At 33.4% G+C, this 17,508-nt stretch overlaps 2 protein-coding genes across 5 annotated transcripts in view; both read right to left on the bottom strand.

Annotated features, from left to right (window-relative positions):
* Positions 1-11,565, bottom strand: part of LOC143305373 (uncharacterized) — a 28,136-nt gene extending 16,571 nt beyond the window's left edge. The window contains exons 1-2 of the mRNA XM_076688622.1: positions 11,366-11,565; positions 9,054-9,404 (exon numbers count right to left, since the gene is read on the bottom strand). Coding sequence (XP_076544737.1) covers positions 9,054-9,278 — 225 coding nt within the window. The 5' untranslated portion in view covers positions 9,279-9,404; positions 11,366-11,565. The remainder of the gene's footprint in view (positions 1-9,053; positions 9,405-11,365) is intronic.
* Positions 11,420-16,902, bottom strand: LOC117601385 (uncharacterized). Of its 4 annotated transcripts, none has more exons than XM_034318066.2 (3): positions 16,804-16,902; positions 15,563-15,748; positions 11,420-15,247 (listed from the first exon to the last, which is right to left on the bottom strand). In XM_034318066.2, the coding sequence occupies exons 2-3, from the start codon at positions 15,725-15,727 to the stop codon at positions 12,686-12,688; spliced, it is 2,727 nt and encodes a 908-aa protein (XP_034173957.1). In that variant the 5' UTR covers positions 15,728-15,748; positions 16,804-16,902; the 3' UTR covers positions 11,420-12,685. The 4 variants fall into 4 exon arrangements, with proteins under 4 accessions (XP_034173957.1, XP_034173958.1, XP_034173960.1 ...); XM_034318067.2 differs by lacking the exon at positions 16,804-16,902 and adding an exon at positions 16,261-16,680; XM_034318069.2 differs by lacking the exon at positions 16,804-16,902 and adding an exon at positions 16,257-16,680.
* Between the last annotated feature and the right edge of the window lie 606 nt (positions 16,903-17,508).

Below are 17,508 nucleotides of genomic sequence, written 5' to 3' on the forward strand. Positions count from 1 at the left end.
TCGATGGATACATAGAACGGATCAGTGAATCTCTTCTTACGTATCGACGAATCATCCCTCGCCACACCCTCCACGCACAGTGCCACGTATAACATTCGAGGCACACACATTCGCATTATTTTATTAAACTCGATATTGTTTTTTCAGTTCCTTTCATTTTTCATCACTCTTTCGCATGTAACGTATTTTATTAAAGCAATGAAACGTACATTTTTATGAATATACCAGATAAAAATGTTTAAAAATCCTACTGTCGGCAATCGCGTCGAATATAACGCAAAGATGCACACGTTTTTTATGTACCAGTTAGCCTTGCCAGTTTCAATTTTAATATCTCGTTTCAGTGAACTTTTGCATACCAGAATGGCACGGACGTTATGAAACGTTGAAAGAATGCTGATGGAATTCACATTTTGTACGGAATAAATTGTTGAACATAGTTATAAGGTTTAATGAAATTTCATCGCGGTTTTACTCGCCGCTTTTTTCATTGAATGAGAAATCTAACGAGGACGTTCGACTGCATACGAATTGTTCTGAACCGAAATGTATGAGATATTCGAAATTCGTGCAATTGGATTCTTCGATAATCAAATTGTCTAATATGATCAAGACAACAGGGGCTTCGAATCAGAGCGAATCATCTGTTTACATAAAACTACATCTATTCGTCAGTCGATGTTACTCGTTCAGGTATCAAAAGCTTATTCCAGAAGAGTTTCAATTGCTAAACGAAATCCATTTTCACATTTTTAAGATGGTTTTTTTTTTAATTGATTAGAACCACGATTATATTTCTCTGAGACTAATTTAGAAAAAATGAAAAAATGAACAGTAAAATGCATCAGATTTTTCAAATACACAATTTTTCTTCAAATATTTAGTACTAACTGAATATTAATGACTACAGAAATACGAAGTTCAATAAATCCGCTCTTAAATACCAGAACCAGGTCAATCGTGACCCAGACCTACGAAATGTATTCAACGATGCTTGGACTAAAATTAGAAATTCAAATCTTTTAACGAAAGACTTTTCTATATTAGAAAAAGAATATCTAACGATAAGGTAAAGATGAAAAACAATGTAAAATTAATTTAAAATTACTCCATCTGAAGATTAAACGTAGATCCTGAGACGAGAGACCTCGATTCAAAATAAAATTCTCTGAAAAGTAAATCAGAATTACTTAAATTACCTCGATGTAGCCTCGTTGATTTGAAAATTTCCCTGCCACTATCGCGATAGAAGGTTAATATTATCTCGATAGCATCCTACGATTACGTTCACGTACAGGGGGAAAAAAATAACCAACCTAACCCAGTGCTCAATAATCAATGCAGGTTGTTGCTCCAAGCTATACCTAACCTTTCTGATAGTGATCAATATAGGTTGTTGCACCGATTAATCAGTAACTAAGAGATAATATCTTATTATAATCCAGTCTTTGTTCATATTATCAAATACCAGAGAAAGTAATTTAATTCAAATTTATTATATTAATCACTTATATGTCTGACAGAAAAATAAGCTCCTGACAATGCGGTTTCCAAACAAACAGATTAAAATACCAAACTCTACATTACACGAGTCGTTAGCAGAGAAAGAATTGGAGCGTCGAATGATAAATCTCATCCAATGTTTCTTCCTATTGTTTTCTTTATACCCTGTTTTATCTCTAAGCCCGATGCATTCAACCTAGTAATGTCTGTCATTGACATATTGGCGACAGACATTCAATCAACTGCTGAAATCGACGTCACTACGATCGATCTGACTGCTACAGAAAGGCACCCACACACACACAGCACTCCTCTGCTATTAACCAAGCGAAGAAAAATGCGAACGGAATAATACACTTGTGTGAAAATACCGCATTAGATCGTTTGATACCAAATGGCCGATTTTCACGACACAAAGCTACGGCAAAATGAAACTCGTTCCACGTCAATTCAAAGCATAAAATTCGATAAAAATGTGTGCTTGAATTTTTTTATAATCGTATTTAACGTTTATCAAATAAACCAGCAAATTTCACAAGCTGATTACGAAAAGGGAAATATTTTTAGAAAAAGTCCTTTTCATCCCCAACGAGCAAATTATTCTCTACCTTCCCTTTTGTCGGTTTAAACTAGATTTCGAGTTTTTTTAATTAGAAGCAAAACGGCAACGCAGGAGTATGTATTCGAAAATCGTTTGAGAGTGCTCACTTACACGAAGAGGTTCACTTCTCCCGCTTCTCGAGACTAAATTAAATGACGTTGGGGTGCCATGAACCCTAGTTTAGCGATGAGAGGGTCAGAAAAAAAAGGGTGGCGGTCGGGTTAGCGGGTCGAACGAGCCCGGAGAAAAAAAGCGGAAGAAGCGAAAGAAGAGGAAGTATTGAGCGTGGAAGAAAAGAGCAGGAGCCCTTTTCTTCTTTAACCACCCTACTGTACTTTTTGATCGCGCGTTTTAGGGTGGCGTGCCGAAACGATGTGTCATTCGGCCGGCCGCCTCTATTAAACGGCTGCTTCAAGATGACGCCTGGCATTTCGAGATGGCCACGATTTAATAATTAAATTAGCCTGACGATCGTGACACATCGCAGCCGATTGTTGAACGCGACGAATAACTCTAACCACCTACGATGTTTTTAATGACAGGGCTATTTCACGGGACGTTATTAAAGTGGGTCAATCACTGACGTCTCCCAACATTACGCTTCATTCGCAACCGCGTACCAAGCTGGCACCTCGCCAAAATTTCATCCAGAAACGTTCAAATTTATCGAGAAAGTACGCGTTTTCTTAGAACTTACAATGTACCGCGGCTAACGGAAAAAGTTGACTTTAATCAAACTCCAGGATTTCTATATTCAAATGAACGCTTCTATATTTAAATGCGAAACGGGGTTTCAGTTATTGGAAACAATCTAGGTTGCATAGAGTGAATTAAATTTAGTGAATATAAAATGTAGCTCCGGTTTGAAGATACTGGTCGATTACATTCGTTAATTTTGTGTCAAGAGTTTGCAAATGTGTAAGTAATGTTTAAATTAACTTTTCTAGGTATGCTTTCCATTATCGAAAGAATAAAAAATTTATTATAATACATTTTGTATCGTTCCTAAAGAATTTTATCATTTTACTGCTTGGTCCTAAACGCGTTAAGGTGTCTCCGTTCAAGCTTGAACACCATTGCGGTAACGTGTCGAGGCGAAAACGTTTATTTTCAGTCTACCTTTACACACCACGGAAGGAACTTTACACTAAGCTAGCGCATGCGTCTGCGTTCGCGCATCTCTTTATTATGCGGTTTCGCAACCCACTTCCATGCGGTTGAAAATCGACAAATGGAAAACAAGAACGTCGTGCGTACTGCGTTGAAAACTCATAGGCATACCTCGCTGGATAGCCGTAGCTAAATTAACGAATGCTAGCTAAACTCAGTGGCCACGTGCCAGTCTTACGTTTCAACGACCGTTTAGAGACAGTTTTAATTGGTACGTCCTTAGCAAAGAACTTTCGCACCCTTCAAATACCTGCTTATGTGCATTATTTTGGTAAAGAGAATCATAGATCAGGTCCGCGTGAATTTCAATTTTGACTAAATTCGCCAATTTTAAGAAAAATATATTTTGAATTTGGAAAAAAGCGTAATTAAATACTTGATTGTTTCGTTCAATAATTACTGTTGCATAGGGGTAAATGAGAAGTTCACAATTTTGATCGCCAGTTCAAATCCCAGCGAGGTAACTATTTTTTTTTTTTATTATTTTTAATTATAATAAAGTAATTATTAAAAATAATAATTTTAATAATAATTTTAATAATTATAGGAAGGATTCAAAATAATAATTTCAACGATTACTTTTAATTATAGAAATATGGATTTTTTAACATTTTAAATCTTGTACATTTGCTATTACACTATTAAATGCGAACCCATTGAAACGTTTTACTAAATTTAATACATATTTTTCCCAAAACTGACTTAACATCTGTGAGTAAAATTACAGTTACGCTATCCTATCAAATTTTACAAAAATCGGTGAGAAACGGAGCACCTCGATAACGGGGATGCAGCTCGATACTTTTATCGATATTATCAATATGTATTTATTGATAACGTTACTGATAGCAGCATCTTCACCAGAAAGTCTAGTACTAATCTTCAAGTACTTACATTTATAAAATCTTCTCATTTCACTAAACAAATCTTGAAAAAAGAATACGTAATGAATTTTTCTATTATAAATAATCAACTATTATTCCTGATAATAATGGCGCATTAATTTCAATGATTTTTGTAAAAAATTACATAAATCAGAAGAGTAATTTGAAAGTAAAATTTCGTCCTAAAGCTCATCCTTCTTGCTCTGATTAATATCGTAAGAATCACACTGGTCGTATATTAATCAGTTTTAAAAACCGGATGAGTGGTAATATAAAAAACGCACGTACTTTTAACAAGCGTGGGCGTGTGTTGCATGGGATCGCATTGTAAGCAATCAGATGTTAGCCAGCCCCGTCACACTTGTCTTTACGCGCCGGCTTTCATAAATTTACACACCGAGACACGTCATACTGTGAACAATACTTGTACATATAATGCTACCCTGCAACGACGGCCATGAAATTATAGCGATCCTGCCGTTGAATGTCAGAAGTAACGAGATGTACATCTCTCATAAAGTACACGAATGACCTACATTCATCATCGCCGACTGTTACAGGGCCATAACGCCCTTTATCCTTCGCGAACTTGAATTATATGTGGACTTGTAATAAAATTCGATAAAAATCAAACCACCAAACCTGAATTTGCACGCGACGATAATTTCGTAAATAAAATCTAGATTTAACGAATTAATTTTCTAATACAGTGCTTGGACTTTCATTTACCATGATTGTATTTTCATGATATCCTCACTGTATTCGCTCACATGTTTACCATATGACTAATGAGTTTACCGGTCTCTCCCCTTTGCAGACGTCAGAAATTTTAACATACTCCTCTTAAATGTCAATCAACTTAGAGAAATTATAAGATAGATTATTACATCCTTGTGTAAATACTTAAGCAACATCATTCGTAGCTTAATGCAATTCGTAATTAGTTAAACAAACTTTAATTATTCATTCGAGTGATTATGAAATGATTTTAAATCCTTATGAATACACTGTGCTTTTAAATGAAATTACCATGTTTAATTTCTATGGATTTTAATAACAAAAGTTTTGTTTTCATTTTGAACACGTTTGGGTCGCCAATGGCTGAAGCATCAAACTTCAAATAGAATAATTGAAAAAGAAGAACAGAAACAAAGTTTTTAATAATATTACTATTACACTAGTAATACAACTCGTTATTGTTATTCTAATGTGCCATATTACTTAAGCGTGTTTTCACTACAGCAGACAATGTGTTAATTGACTACACTATTAGTTGAAAGAAAACAATTTTTCTTCTACATAGACGCATAGTTACGCATGTAACGATCGACGATAGTAACCATGCCCTCGCAGTATGAATGAAGATCCATTTGTGAAGATTCATTTACAAGGTCCATACTGATAGGATTATGACGTAATTTTACGTGAGCCCAAAGTGTATATGCTGTGCAGATAAACAGTAGCACGTACAGACGGATCGCAGATGTTGGATAGTGTGGTAATCCGAGTTGGCATAATCTCAGTGAGCATTAAAGAACTTCTCGGTAACACGAAGAATTTTCATACGTAACGTAACAACAACCCTTTTGATGAGTTATTAAGAGTAAGATACCTGAAGTGCATTCTTAATCACTGAATTGCATCGAAAGTGCATCAAATTCTTAAATGAAATTCGGAGTACTTTAACCCTTGAACAACGAAGTCTTGGTTAATCGAGACCTAAACTTACAAAACGTATACAAGAATATTAATCTAAAGTTAAATATGTAATTTTCAAACGAAAGAGTTTTATTCATTAAGGGAATAATTTTTAGAAGAACAGTATAGAATTTAGGGAATGAAAATTGGAGCTCGTCCGAGGATTACTTAATGCAATATATGATAAGAGATATATGAATTGTTATTTAAAATTTTTAATTTATACTCAAGATGTCTGATGCTTCACCAACAGAATAAGTATTAGAAAAATGAATTCAAAATTTAATCAACATAACATTTGCAATATATTTAATACAAAGGAATATCTTTTACGTTTTAGCGTGAGTTAATATTATCTTATATACAATTTAGATATTTTAACTCGGAACACAACTTATTAAATCTTTATTTAATATTGATATTTGAAGTGCACTTTATCAAGAGCAAACAAAATACTTTTAATTCGTGAATTGATTCTAAGAAAGTACTTGATAATCCACTCAGAAATATTTAACTGACACAAAGGCTTAAAATTAGAAATGAACCAAACTCGAATTAGTACGTTTCTCAGTTATTTTTTCTTTTGTAAGTATTTTAGTTCTGTGCAATTTAAATTCATCTCTCAGGCAAAATGTACTTCACCAAAAAAAAAAAAAAAAAAAAAAAAATACAAGTTTTTGGCTCGAATCCATATGCGCTCTTTTATGAATGCAGAAGGCTACTTTTTCTGGAAATACGCTTTGGTTCGTTGGTTTATTCTTGAAACCACGAAAAGCACGGTTCATATAAAAATAAATCTTACTCATTTAAACATACCAAAAATAGAAATTACTTTTTTCTACACTTTTGTGTGCATATTACTACCTATTGGTAGTGCCAATAGAAATATCTCTGCACTTTAATTTCTGAATGTAATTATTTTTACTGTTCAATTATATTTTACTAAATTTTTCTATAATTAGTTCAAAATTATTTTTTAAAGTACAAAATTGAAACACAAATAGAAATAATCTTCCATTCTGTAACATACTCGTAAATTATACGTAAGACGTAAGATCTTGAAGGCACCACGCATGTCCTCCAGGTACCACTTTCACAACCTACGTCCTATGTTAACCATGACCTCTGAGTTGGAACAATCAGTCATTACGCCTAACATAATGTCTCGTATCTCGCACGGCATAAGTATTTACTCCCAAAGTAATTAAGACGTTGACCGTCATGGGAGGTTACTCAATTCAGACCTCGTAAAATGATAAGCCAGCAGAAAAGAAAAGGTAAACTTTTAATAAGTTTAATATATCAAATAACGGATTTCGAAAGATATAAAGTCTACCACAATTCGATGACATAAAAGCATCACAAAATAACACTTACACCATATCGATTTGAAGCTTAATATTTGATGAAAATGATTATATAAACCCTTCATTAATGTTCTTAATATACAATGGCTGGTTGCCAGTTGCAGCAGACAATGTCTGATCTCGAAATGTACAATGTCTGACACGAATTGATGACATAAAAGTACTGCAAAATAGCACTTATGCTATATCAAATTAAAGCTTAAGATCTAAAGAAAATGACTACCTAAATCCTTCGTTAAAATTATTAATATAAAATGACTGGTTACTAATTATAACAAAGAATAATCGATCTCAGAACATATAAAGTTTAAACACAATTTGATGACATAAAACTATCGTAAAATAGTATTTGTAATATATGAATTTAAAGCTTAAAATTTGCTGAAAATTACTGTACAAAGCTTTCATTAATATTTTTTAATACAAATTAACTATTTGTTAGAGACTCATTTTGCTCATTATTGTGTACTACTTGATTGGTGTAGTTTAATAAGCAGAAAATTAATAATACAAATTAAAATTAATTTCTCTAGTTTTGATTTTTCAATGCTATGCTTGAAAAAGCAGCAGTTCATTGTCCGTTCAGTATTTCGCGGCATTTAAATCGCAAGCCATGTCAAAGTAACACGCATCGATGAACAAATACACGATTAACAACTTTATACGTGTACTGTTATTCTCTCGGATGAATAATATCCATTGACTATCGTTGTACGTGTATATCTGTTAGACACGGTAAGAAAAGGGGTTGTAATAACCAGTAGGTTCCGTACGGCATCGCAAGTACAGAAAACCGGATGCGCAGCTTCTAGTGTCATCTTTCTCCCTTTCATGAATATTAAATTACACCATTTCATCAAAATTCCCTGTTTTCTAATCTTTCCGTCAAGATAAACTTGCACGCGGTAAATGCTCTGTAACTTGAACCGATGACTAACTTATGTGTTGCAAAAAAGAACAGGGCAACAATACACGCGTGAAAAATGTGTGGGATAAATGCAATATGCTAAATAAGCTTTGTGATATAACATTAGAAAATATATGGCGGGACCCGTACGGGACCAAGCGTTGAACGAACCCAACGAAAGGCTAATAATTATAACTTCTTAACATCTTATCAATTCTGTCTTTCGTCTTTTAATTTGTCGAGAGCGTTAACACGCTCGAGACTGGTAGCAGCGATACCAACCATCGCGCTAAAATAGGAAAGAAGGTATTAGGGGTTGAATTCCAACCAATTAATTGAAATTTAACCACCTAAATCTCCAATCATTATATCTTTCGCCGTCGCACGCGCAACGTAACAAAATTTTGGTTAGGTGTGGATAGTGCTATTGGTGGAGTTGATGGCAGGTTTGCTGGTAATTGTGATTGCTGTAACGGTCTATGGATTACTGTATCGGATAAGGTTTTAGTCGGATGCGATAATCCGTCAGGACGATGTAAATCGTCAACGTCTACGTCCGATTCTACTGCTTCGACTTGGTTCTTATCTGTCGCGTTTTCGTTCGATGGTGCTTCGAAGTGCGTTTCCGATTCACTTGAGATCGGTCTTGAGATCAGATTCCTGCCTTTGTCGCATAATTCTGGAATTCCTTGAATAATGTCATAAAAATAAATCTTATTTTATATATAATAAAATGCCGCCTTTATGCGGTGAACAACCTGTACATACACCTACACGCGGCAGTTCTACATATAGATACTTCAATGTATATTAGGAATAAGAAATGCTATAATTAACTAAATTCTAGAATCAATGAAATTCGTTTTATCATAACACTATTGTACACGGATCTTACTATTAATAACATGTAAAAGCTATTTTACCTGTTTTCCAGCGCGGGGTAACGTTTCCACGTTGGTACCGCCGACGACAGGCGCTTTTTCCGGCCCTCCATTTTGTTGGCTGACATTTATGTTGGCATTAACGTTCGCGTGTACATTCGCGTTAACATTGTTCATGTTATCGGTAACGTTTGTGTTCGCATTCGTGTTTCCCACACCGGCACCCCCACCAGTACCACCCCCGCACTTTCCTTCCTCTCCCGTCATCACTTCGGCCTCACCCTCCGCCGCCGGTTTCCACCCTTGTCGTCTCTCCCTTTCGCGTTCCGCGCCTCAAGCCTTCCTTCCGTTCACTGATTACCAATGTCGGTCCGTTGACCAGAATCCGGATATCTGCTCGAACGAGACGATTCAGGAGAAACGGGCCAATGTAGGAACTGGGATAATTCTTTCAAATCTCATTGCTGACTGTCTCCCTAGTTTATCTCACCGTCACCATTCTTCCTACCCTCAACTTTATAGGTCACCGACTTGAACGGTAGGTAACTTTAAGAGCAACGAGACTAAGATGCAACGCTATGATTTTATCAATTCGTGTGTCGATACATTTACCGATGTTAAATCAAAAGTGTTCGCATAGCGAACCAGATTAACCTAACCTTCTTCGCGACAATATGGAAATATAAGACTAACTACTCGAGATCGTCGATTTTAGTAATAAATAATTTATCGGATTTGAAAAGTCCGTAAACGTCGCAAAATAGGATAACAAAGTCGCTGAAATTCCGGAACCGGAAAAGCTAAGAACTCTGCTAAACATTCTAGGAATAGTTGTAAATGAATCGGTCGATTATCGTACCGGAGGCGAAGAAAAAAATACCCGGTTAATTTATACCTCTTTACGTAAACATCGAGAAACGACGTGGTACATAATGGAGCAAAGATTCGTTCGCGATCTGACCTTGTTAACGCGGTGGACGTTTAAGCATACCCTTTCACTGGCACGCTACCGAAATTCATTAAAAAAATGTAAGAGAATTACTTTCGTTCACTGGTAGCCGCTATTTTTAGGATTCTCGAGGCGCGATACGGGTGGTATAACGGTATATGACGAGCTAGTTCAAGCACGTTGTAAGCCGACTTCACGAAGCACATGCTGATCGAGAACTAATCGATTAGCGGAACGAGCACACACTGGAGATTGAATAATGAATCGCTATTAGAAATAGATGTCGCGTTTTTGTGTTTGCATCAACTGTACCACAAATTACATCCGTTTTCGACCGCGGTTAATTTTAGACGATCCCGCAGGCTCGATTTCCATCGATCCAATGATACGACTAATGTACGTGATGTCGATTGATTCACTCCCGGTAAAGGAACTGATAAACATGTTATTCTGCAGTTGAAAATAGTTTCTGGCAGTTGCAAACGGCTCCTCGAGTAATCATACGTGTAGCTCTATCGCCAGTAGTGGAACCAGGGAAAATCGATGCGGCCGTGCCCGTTTGAGCACTGCGCGCCTCTCAACTGTAGGAACCGCCGCGATAAAAGCAGTCAAATCGCGCGAGACCATCGTTTAGACTTCCGAAATACGTAAGTAACGTACACTCGACACATACGAACCCTAAAAGATCCTTAAATAATCGAATAGATCGCTATTACTGAAATGAATCTCTTTAAATGATTCGGGAAAAGAATGTACTCCGATACCTTGATCGATTAAGCGAAGAAGAGATTATCGTTCCTTAAATCGAGATAAAATGAGATATGAATTCAAAGCAAAAGATTCATATGTGATATACAAAATATGTTCTATATTTTTGAAAGAAACAAGTTCTAAAGTTACATAGGTGACTTGAATTAAATATAGCCCTTTGAGTAAACAGAACAAACACAGGTGATCTGATATGTTAAAGAAACTTCTGAAAATTGTGAGATCACTGTTAAATACATTCGTATAAAAGAAATAAATAAGCTAATGGATTCTATAAATTAAAGCAATACATGATCGATACGAAATAGTCCCTCCATATTTCTCTAAAGCAGAAATTCCTGCCTCAGGCTGTTGCCCGAGTCACTGTGTACACATATATATCAACTATGCCGGCCTTTAGTACCTTACTCTTTATAAAATCATATATTACATATGATGACCAATATTTTGACGTTTTATTCAAGACTTATTTTGTCCTACTTTCATTGTATTCGCGTTACGTATGCACGATCTATCCAAAGGAGTCGACTCGTCGAATAATCGCTTCGTAATCGAATCCTGATGCACCGAAAAATGACGCGACTAACCAGGGAGCTACAGGGTGTTGAGGCGATACTTTGAATTCCCAAATACCAACCACAAGATACCGAGGCACTTTTTCTCATTAAATGTTTCTTCACTGTCAAATCACACGACGTTCCGTCATTTTTTATACGTCTGCTGTTACGCGAACCGAACCATGTATTATATATCTTTCTGTTACTCAAAAGGATATCGTCTGAGAAAGTTCCGAGCGTAACGCGACCACCCTCCTTGAAACTCCGCACGGCTTTGATCCGTTTTATAACTTCGATGGCGACGGGTTACGTTCGAAGCGACGCCTGGCGATCATGTTCCAAATACACCGGCTACCCCCCACTCTCTAATCGAATTTTCCGATTACCGCCACTCTTCTAAGGATCTTATAAAGGATCTTTCGTCTGTTCTTTGTTTTTTAAATGAAAATACAAATACTAAAACGGTTTTTTATAATTCTATGACGATGTCTTTATCATTTTTGCTATAAAAAATGTTAATAATATATAAATTTGACGAATAGAATATTTTTGTACTTTTAAGTTTATCCGGTTTATTACATTTTTCTTACAGTACGATTTTGTATCATGATATTACACGATAATTAGACCAAATATTTATTAAAATATAAATTGCAATGTTATGATAATATCATCCCGAATGCGGTATGAATTCTTTTTATCTTATCCTTTCCCATTAATGTATTCAGGGTATTTATTTTAAAATTTAAGAAACCACGGTAATTATCCAATTAACAAAACCTACTTACATGATTAAAATATTAAACAAGCTAGATACATAAATTAAATCTACATACATAACTTGCCATAACAAAAATACATTTGTAATAATAACTGCAACATAACGTTAAGTACATTAACAGTACATTAAGTACATTATACTTTGGTTTCATTAAATTTTTTTTTTAAATTGATACTTAAAATAAACGAAAACATTAATTTTTATCAGATACAAATATCGAAATTTTTTAATGAAAATATTATAACTATAAATATGATATCATTACTTATACCTTTTTACAATAAACATTTTACATTTAAAACAAAATTTTGTTTACAACTAACAGCGCATTTTAAATGATGTATTCTAAAAAATATAATCGTAATGTTGTGAATATTTTACACCTTTTTTTCACTTTGCACTTTGTAATGTTTATACCTATACTTTTATATACATATTTATTATTTAAAAGTATAACCTTCGTGTCTAGTACAACATAACTGATAACACACTAATTAAAAATGTTTATAATTATGTAAAAAAAATATGATTTTTTATTTTTAATAAGAAAACATACAAATAAAATATAAATCCTGTTTCAACTGATTCTAATGCAATTGTTACTCTTTATAGATGTATTCTAACTCTCTAACTCAATATCTTTGCTAAGGTGCGTTAATGATTTTTTACCCAATTGTTTCTTTGCATCTAAGGACTGAATTTTAGAATTTATAAAAAACGGTTCACTGGAATTCATTATCTCATTTACTGTCTTAGAATGTACATTAATCTTGTGCCTCGATAAACTATTTTGACTGGAATAAGTTTTCTTGCATACATGACAAGGATATCCAAGTCCATAGTGATATCCTTCATGCTTAGACTTTGCATTACTCCAATTTGGAATCTTTCTTTGACAAATAGAACAAATAATTATTGCATGTTCTGCATTAAAGTGTAATTTTCGTAATGCGGCAGTAGGGAAACGTTCACAACATCCAAAACATTGATATGGCATTACAGTATCAAAATGTTTGAGCCTTATATGGTCATCAAACTGTTTTTGTGTTGTAGCAATAGTGCTACAATAATAACAATGTATTTCTGTTGGCAAATCAATAAATTTCTTGCAGCATGTAACAGAACATTCATGTTTGTTCCATACATTGATATCAACAAAATTCTTTTTACAATAAGCACACCTTAATTCTGAATTTGTTTGATGTTTATCAATATGAACATCCAAAGCTTTTTTGTTGTAAAATTTATTTCCACATACACAAATATATTTCTTAGCCATATTAAATTTATTAGTATTAACTTGTTTCATTTCCAGAATTCTCTCACGAGTCCAATTTGAATTAACTTCTTTACTTTGTAGTGTGCTTACTTTTTCTGTATTTTTTTCTTCTTTATGAAGATCATTTACCAATTCATTCATTTCAGTAATGTTATTATTACACGACTTAGTCTGCAGTTCATTTTCAATATCAATATCGACGTCTTCTTCAACGACCTGTATTTTTACAATACTATGATATTTACTATATTTAGATGATGCTAGATCAGGTGATTGAACAGGTGATTTTATTTGGTCAATATTTCGAGAAATATCTGATTTTTCAGTGTTTTTTGATTGGCTGGAACCCTGTAAATTGCTTTCGTTTTCACTATCTTTACCAACAATTTCATAAGAATTATTCTTTTTCTTTATCGTTATATTAATCCCAGGACTGGAATCTTTATTACCTTGTTGTTTATCATGTAGAATTGATTCATCTAAGTTATTTTCCACAGTAGATATTTTATTAATTTTCAAAGTACAACTTCTTTTATGCATAGCTAATCCTTGAGGAGTATTGAACAGTTTTCCACAAGAACATCGAGTTTCGTAGTTGTCATTACTGGTTGTATTACATCCTTGTTTCTCCTTATTCAAGTTTTGAAGTGCTTGTCCTTTTACTTCTTTTTTCTTAGATGAACTTGAACTGTATTTATCCTTGTTTAAAGTTAAACTTTCCTTCTGTTTTAATCCAGGTGTAGATTTTGAACATCTGCTGTTAAGCAACTGCATATTTTCTTTCGTTTCTCCACGAAGACGATGACGATTTACATGCTTATAGAAACTGTTTCTAGAGTAAACTCCAAGACAAATATCACATTGTCTCTTATTATTTTGCCATACGCTTGGTACCTTTAATGTACCATTATTATCGATTTTACGTTTCTTTGTCGAATCTACAGGTGATATACTTGATTTTCGTTTCTCTTTTTCTTGAACAGGAGAATACTTTTGAACAGTTCCACGTTCCTTCAAAGATTTATTGCTGACAATCGAGCTATTTAGTTCTTCAAATTCTGACCTAGAAGATGATTTTTCCAATTCTCTCATGAAATCAGAATATTCAATTTTATGATAATCAATCAAATGTTTTCCAATATTCTTTACTCCTTGCTTACATAATAAACATGTCACCAATGCTAAGTCATGATGTAAAGAAGTTTGTTTCTCATTCTGCTGTAAATTTGCACCTGATATTCTTTTCTCTTCTTTCTTATGTGAAATTTCAGTCTCATTTATATTGTTGTTAGGATGAACTAAAACACTTGTTCTTGTTTTTAATCTCTTATGATTAAATATATTCTGCTCTGTTGAAGATACTATTGTAGATCGTGATAAAGAATCTGTAAATATATTTTCATTTCTCTTTGAATAAACTTGTTCATTATCCTTTTTTTCTTTCTCAATCACATTAGACTCTCTCTCTGTTTGTCTTTCACATTCTTTTCTTTTCCTTCTTTCTCTGTCCCCCTCTTTATCAATACTTCTTAGATTTATATCACAATGCTTATTTCGCAGTGGATTCATAAAAATCCTATGTACTTTCTCTGCATGCTGTCTCAAAGTTAAATGTTTTGTATAAAGTTTTCCACAAGTTGGACACTGAAATAATTTCTTAGTAGTTTTTACTGAAAATACAAAATTTGGTAATGCAGCATTGTCATTAGATAACACTGGGTGGTATTTAATATATGATTTTGAATTTGTCTGTTTTGGTAATAATTCACTGGATGAATTATCTTGAGCATTTTTTATCAGCTGCAATGTTTCCCATATTTTATCACACCTTTCAAGTAACACAATAGGATCCTTAATTTTATATGGTACACTATAAGGGATTGATGATGTCATTAATTCGCTCTGAAACCAAAAGCATGCGTACAATTATTATTTTTTATGTTTTTTAAACATTTTATATTAATTTTAAGATTATTTATAAACTGTACGTGCATGCTTTAAAAAAACAATGAAAGATGTACTATAAACTACATAATGATTAGAAAGATCATAATGAAATTTAATTACACTACATCTAGAAATATTTATTTAACTTAAATTATTACATAAAAAAATACCTCTAATCTTATATATCAATTAAATTATAATTTCATTATACATAATATCGCTAGTAGAAAAAATATCAATTATGCATTTATAAGTATAGTATATACTTACAGTACTCAATGTATCTTCACTTGATCTAGATACATTAAGATAACAAGGTTCGACCTTAGGTATACATAAATTTGTAATGCATATTTTCTGTTCTAATTGTTCATCAATTTTATTTTCATCATCATAATCTGGATTTGTTTCATCATAAGATTCATTACTTAACATTTTAAGCGAAAACGCGGGAGACTGAAATGTAAACGAAAATTCAAGGTCGGTGTGATATGAACATAGCTGTCTACTATATATATATATATATATATATATATATATAAGAAGTAAACCAACATTTCGATTGATTATTTAAACGGTTTTAATTGTTTTTTCCACTGCTCCTTTGCCTTTTGTTGTCGTTGCCTTACAAAGGAAAAGGTAGCAGTCGATAACGTCCGTTTTATTCTGACCTAATCTTTTAACTTACAATTATATACAATACTGATTTAATAAACACTTTGCAATTGATGGTATCATTGAATGTAAAAATTATTATGTAAATAAGTATAGAAATAATCTTTTTAAACGCAAGTTAAATTAATTAAGAGTAACATTGCAAAACTTCTTAAACAATAGTATTAAATTACGGTAGATAGAAATTGGCATTTGAATAAATATTGTAATATAGATTCACATCTTTTTAAGTCAATTTTGTATTTAATATACAACTATACTGGAATGAAATTTCAGAAACCAAACATACCTACCCAATGAAACGCACTTCAATTTGAGGTTAGTTTAATATATGAAATATGTAATATGATGTATAGGAAATATCGAATTAGAATATTTATTAATGTTACAGAAAATAGAAGATTTTTGCACTTTTTTTAAGTTTAATCTTATAGAATAAAAATCTAATTATGTATTTAACATGATGGTATCTATATATTTAGTCCGTTCACTATAGTCGACATATAAGTGATCCATTCGAAATGAAAGTGGTCCTAAAGTGTTTTAAGTCAGTAAGAATGTTACTGATTCATTTGTTTTGAATCTTATTCAATTGTCCGACAAATCTCTGAATTTAAAAAAATATAAAATCATTTAGATAAGATCCTATAAAAGGATCTTGTAAATAGTCGTTCGTCACTGGCGTCATCCCAACAAGGTCTAAAAGTATCCATCTTGGACGATGCATGAAACGTTTCGGAATTACTCAATTCATCCATTTATTTATATGAATAACATTATTTATCACATACTCTGGTCATGTTAAACATGTGCTTAAAGAGCTTCATTCAACATACCTTTCTTGTGTATTATATGTAACTGTACTGTTGGCTGCTATTGCCCAGACGGTAGGTCGCGTTATGACACCACAATTCTTGAGAATTAGGGTTTCTAACCTGTTCGAAACTGCTTTAGTTATACAAAGAAACTAACACACATTATGTACCTCGTTTCCAAATGTCGTAGCATGTTAAAAATGCATAATGCACGATGTTCTTACACAATCCGAAGCAGTAAGCTCGATCTCCCAACTGAACTCCTAGCGATGTGGTATACACTCTTGAGTACGGTGTTCTTTTCAGGCAAACGTACACAAAAACAAATCTTTTTCAACTATAATAGCGCTTACTCGGACAAGAATCACTTGGACATATGTTTCTAGCTAAACTAAAGTCTTAAATATCGAATAATACAAATTTCAAGAAGGATTTCTCTAAGCGTACGACGGTAAGCAAATCCACAGCTATGATCGAAGTCTGTAGTCTGTCCATTCCAACCTACATAAGAATTACATCTACACTTAACCAGTTATGGATTCATTCAATGCTCCTTAAACGAGAATTCTTTTAATAAATTCATTGTAAGGAATATAATCCATAAGATTATGAGTAAGGGGCACTTTGTAAGACACTTATAACGAAATAGACGGGATTTATGTTAAGAGTATGCATCTACCTAATATAGTTGATAAAGAGAACGTAATTTCCAAACTAATCTCAGTA

The sequence above is a fragment of the Osmia lignaria genome, chromosome 6 (genome assembly GCF_051020975.1).
Source record: "Osmia lignaria lignaria isolate PbOS001 chromosome 6, iyOsmLign1, whole genome shotgun sequence".
Classification (NCBI taxonomy): Eukaryota; Metazoa; Arthropoda; class Insecta; order Hymenoptera; family Megachilidae; genus Osmia; species Osmia lignaria.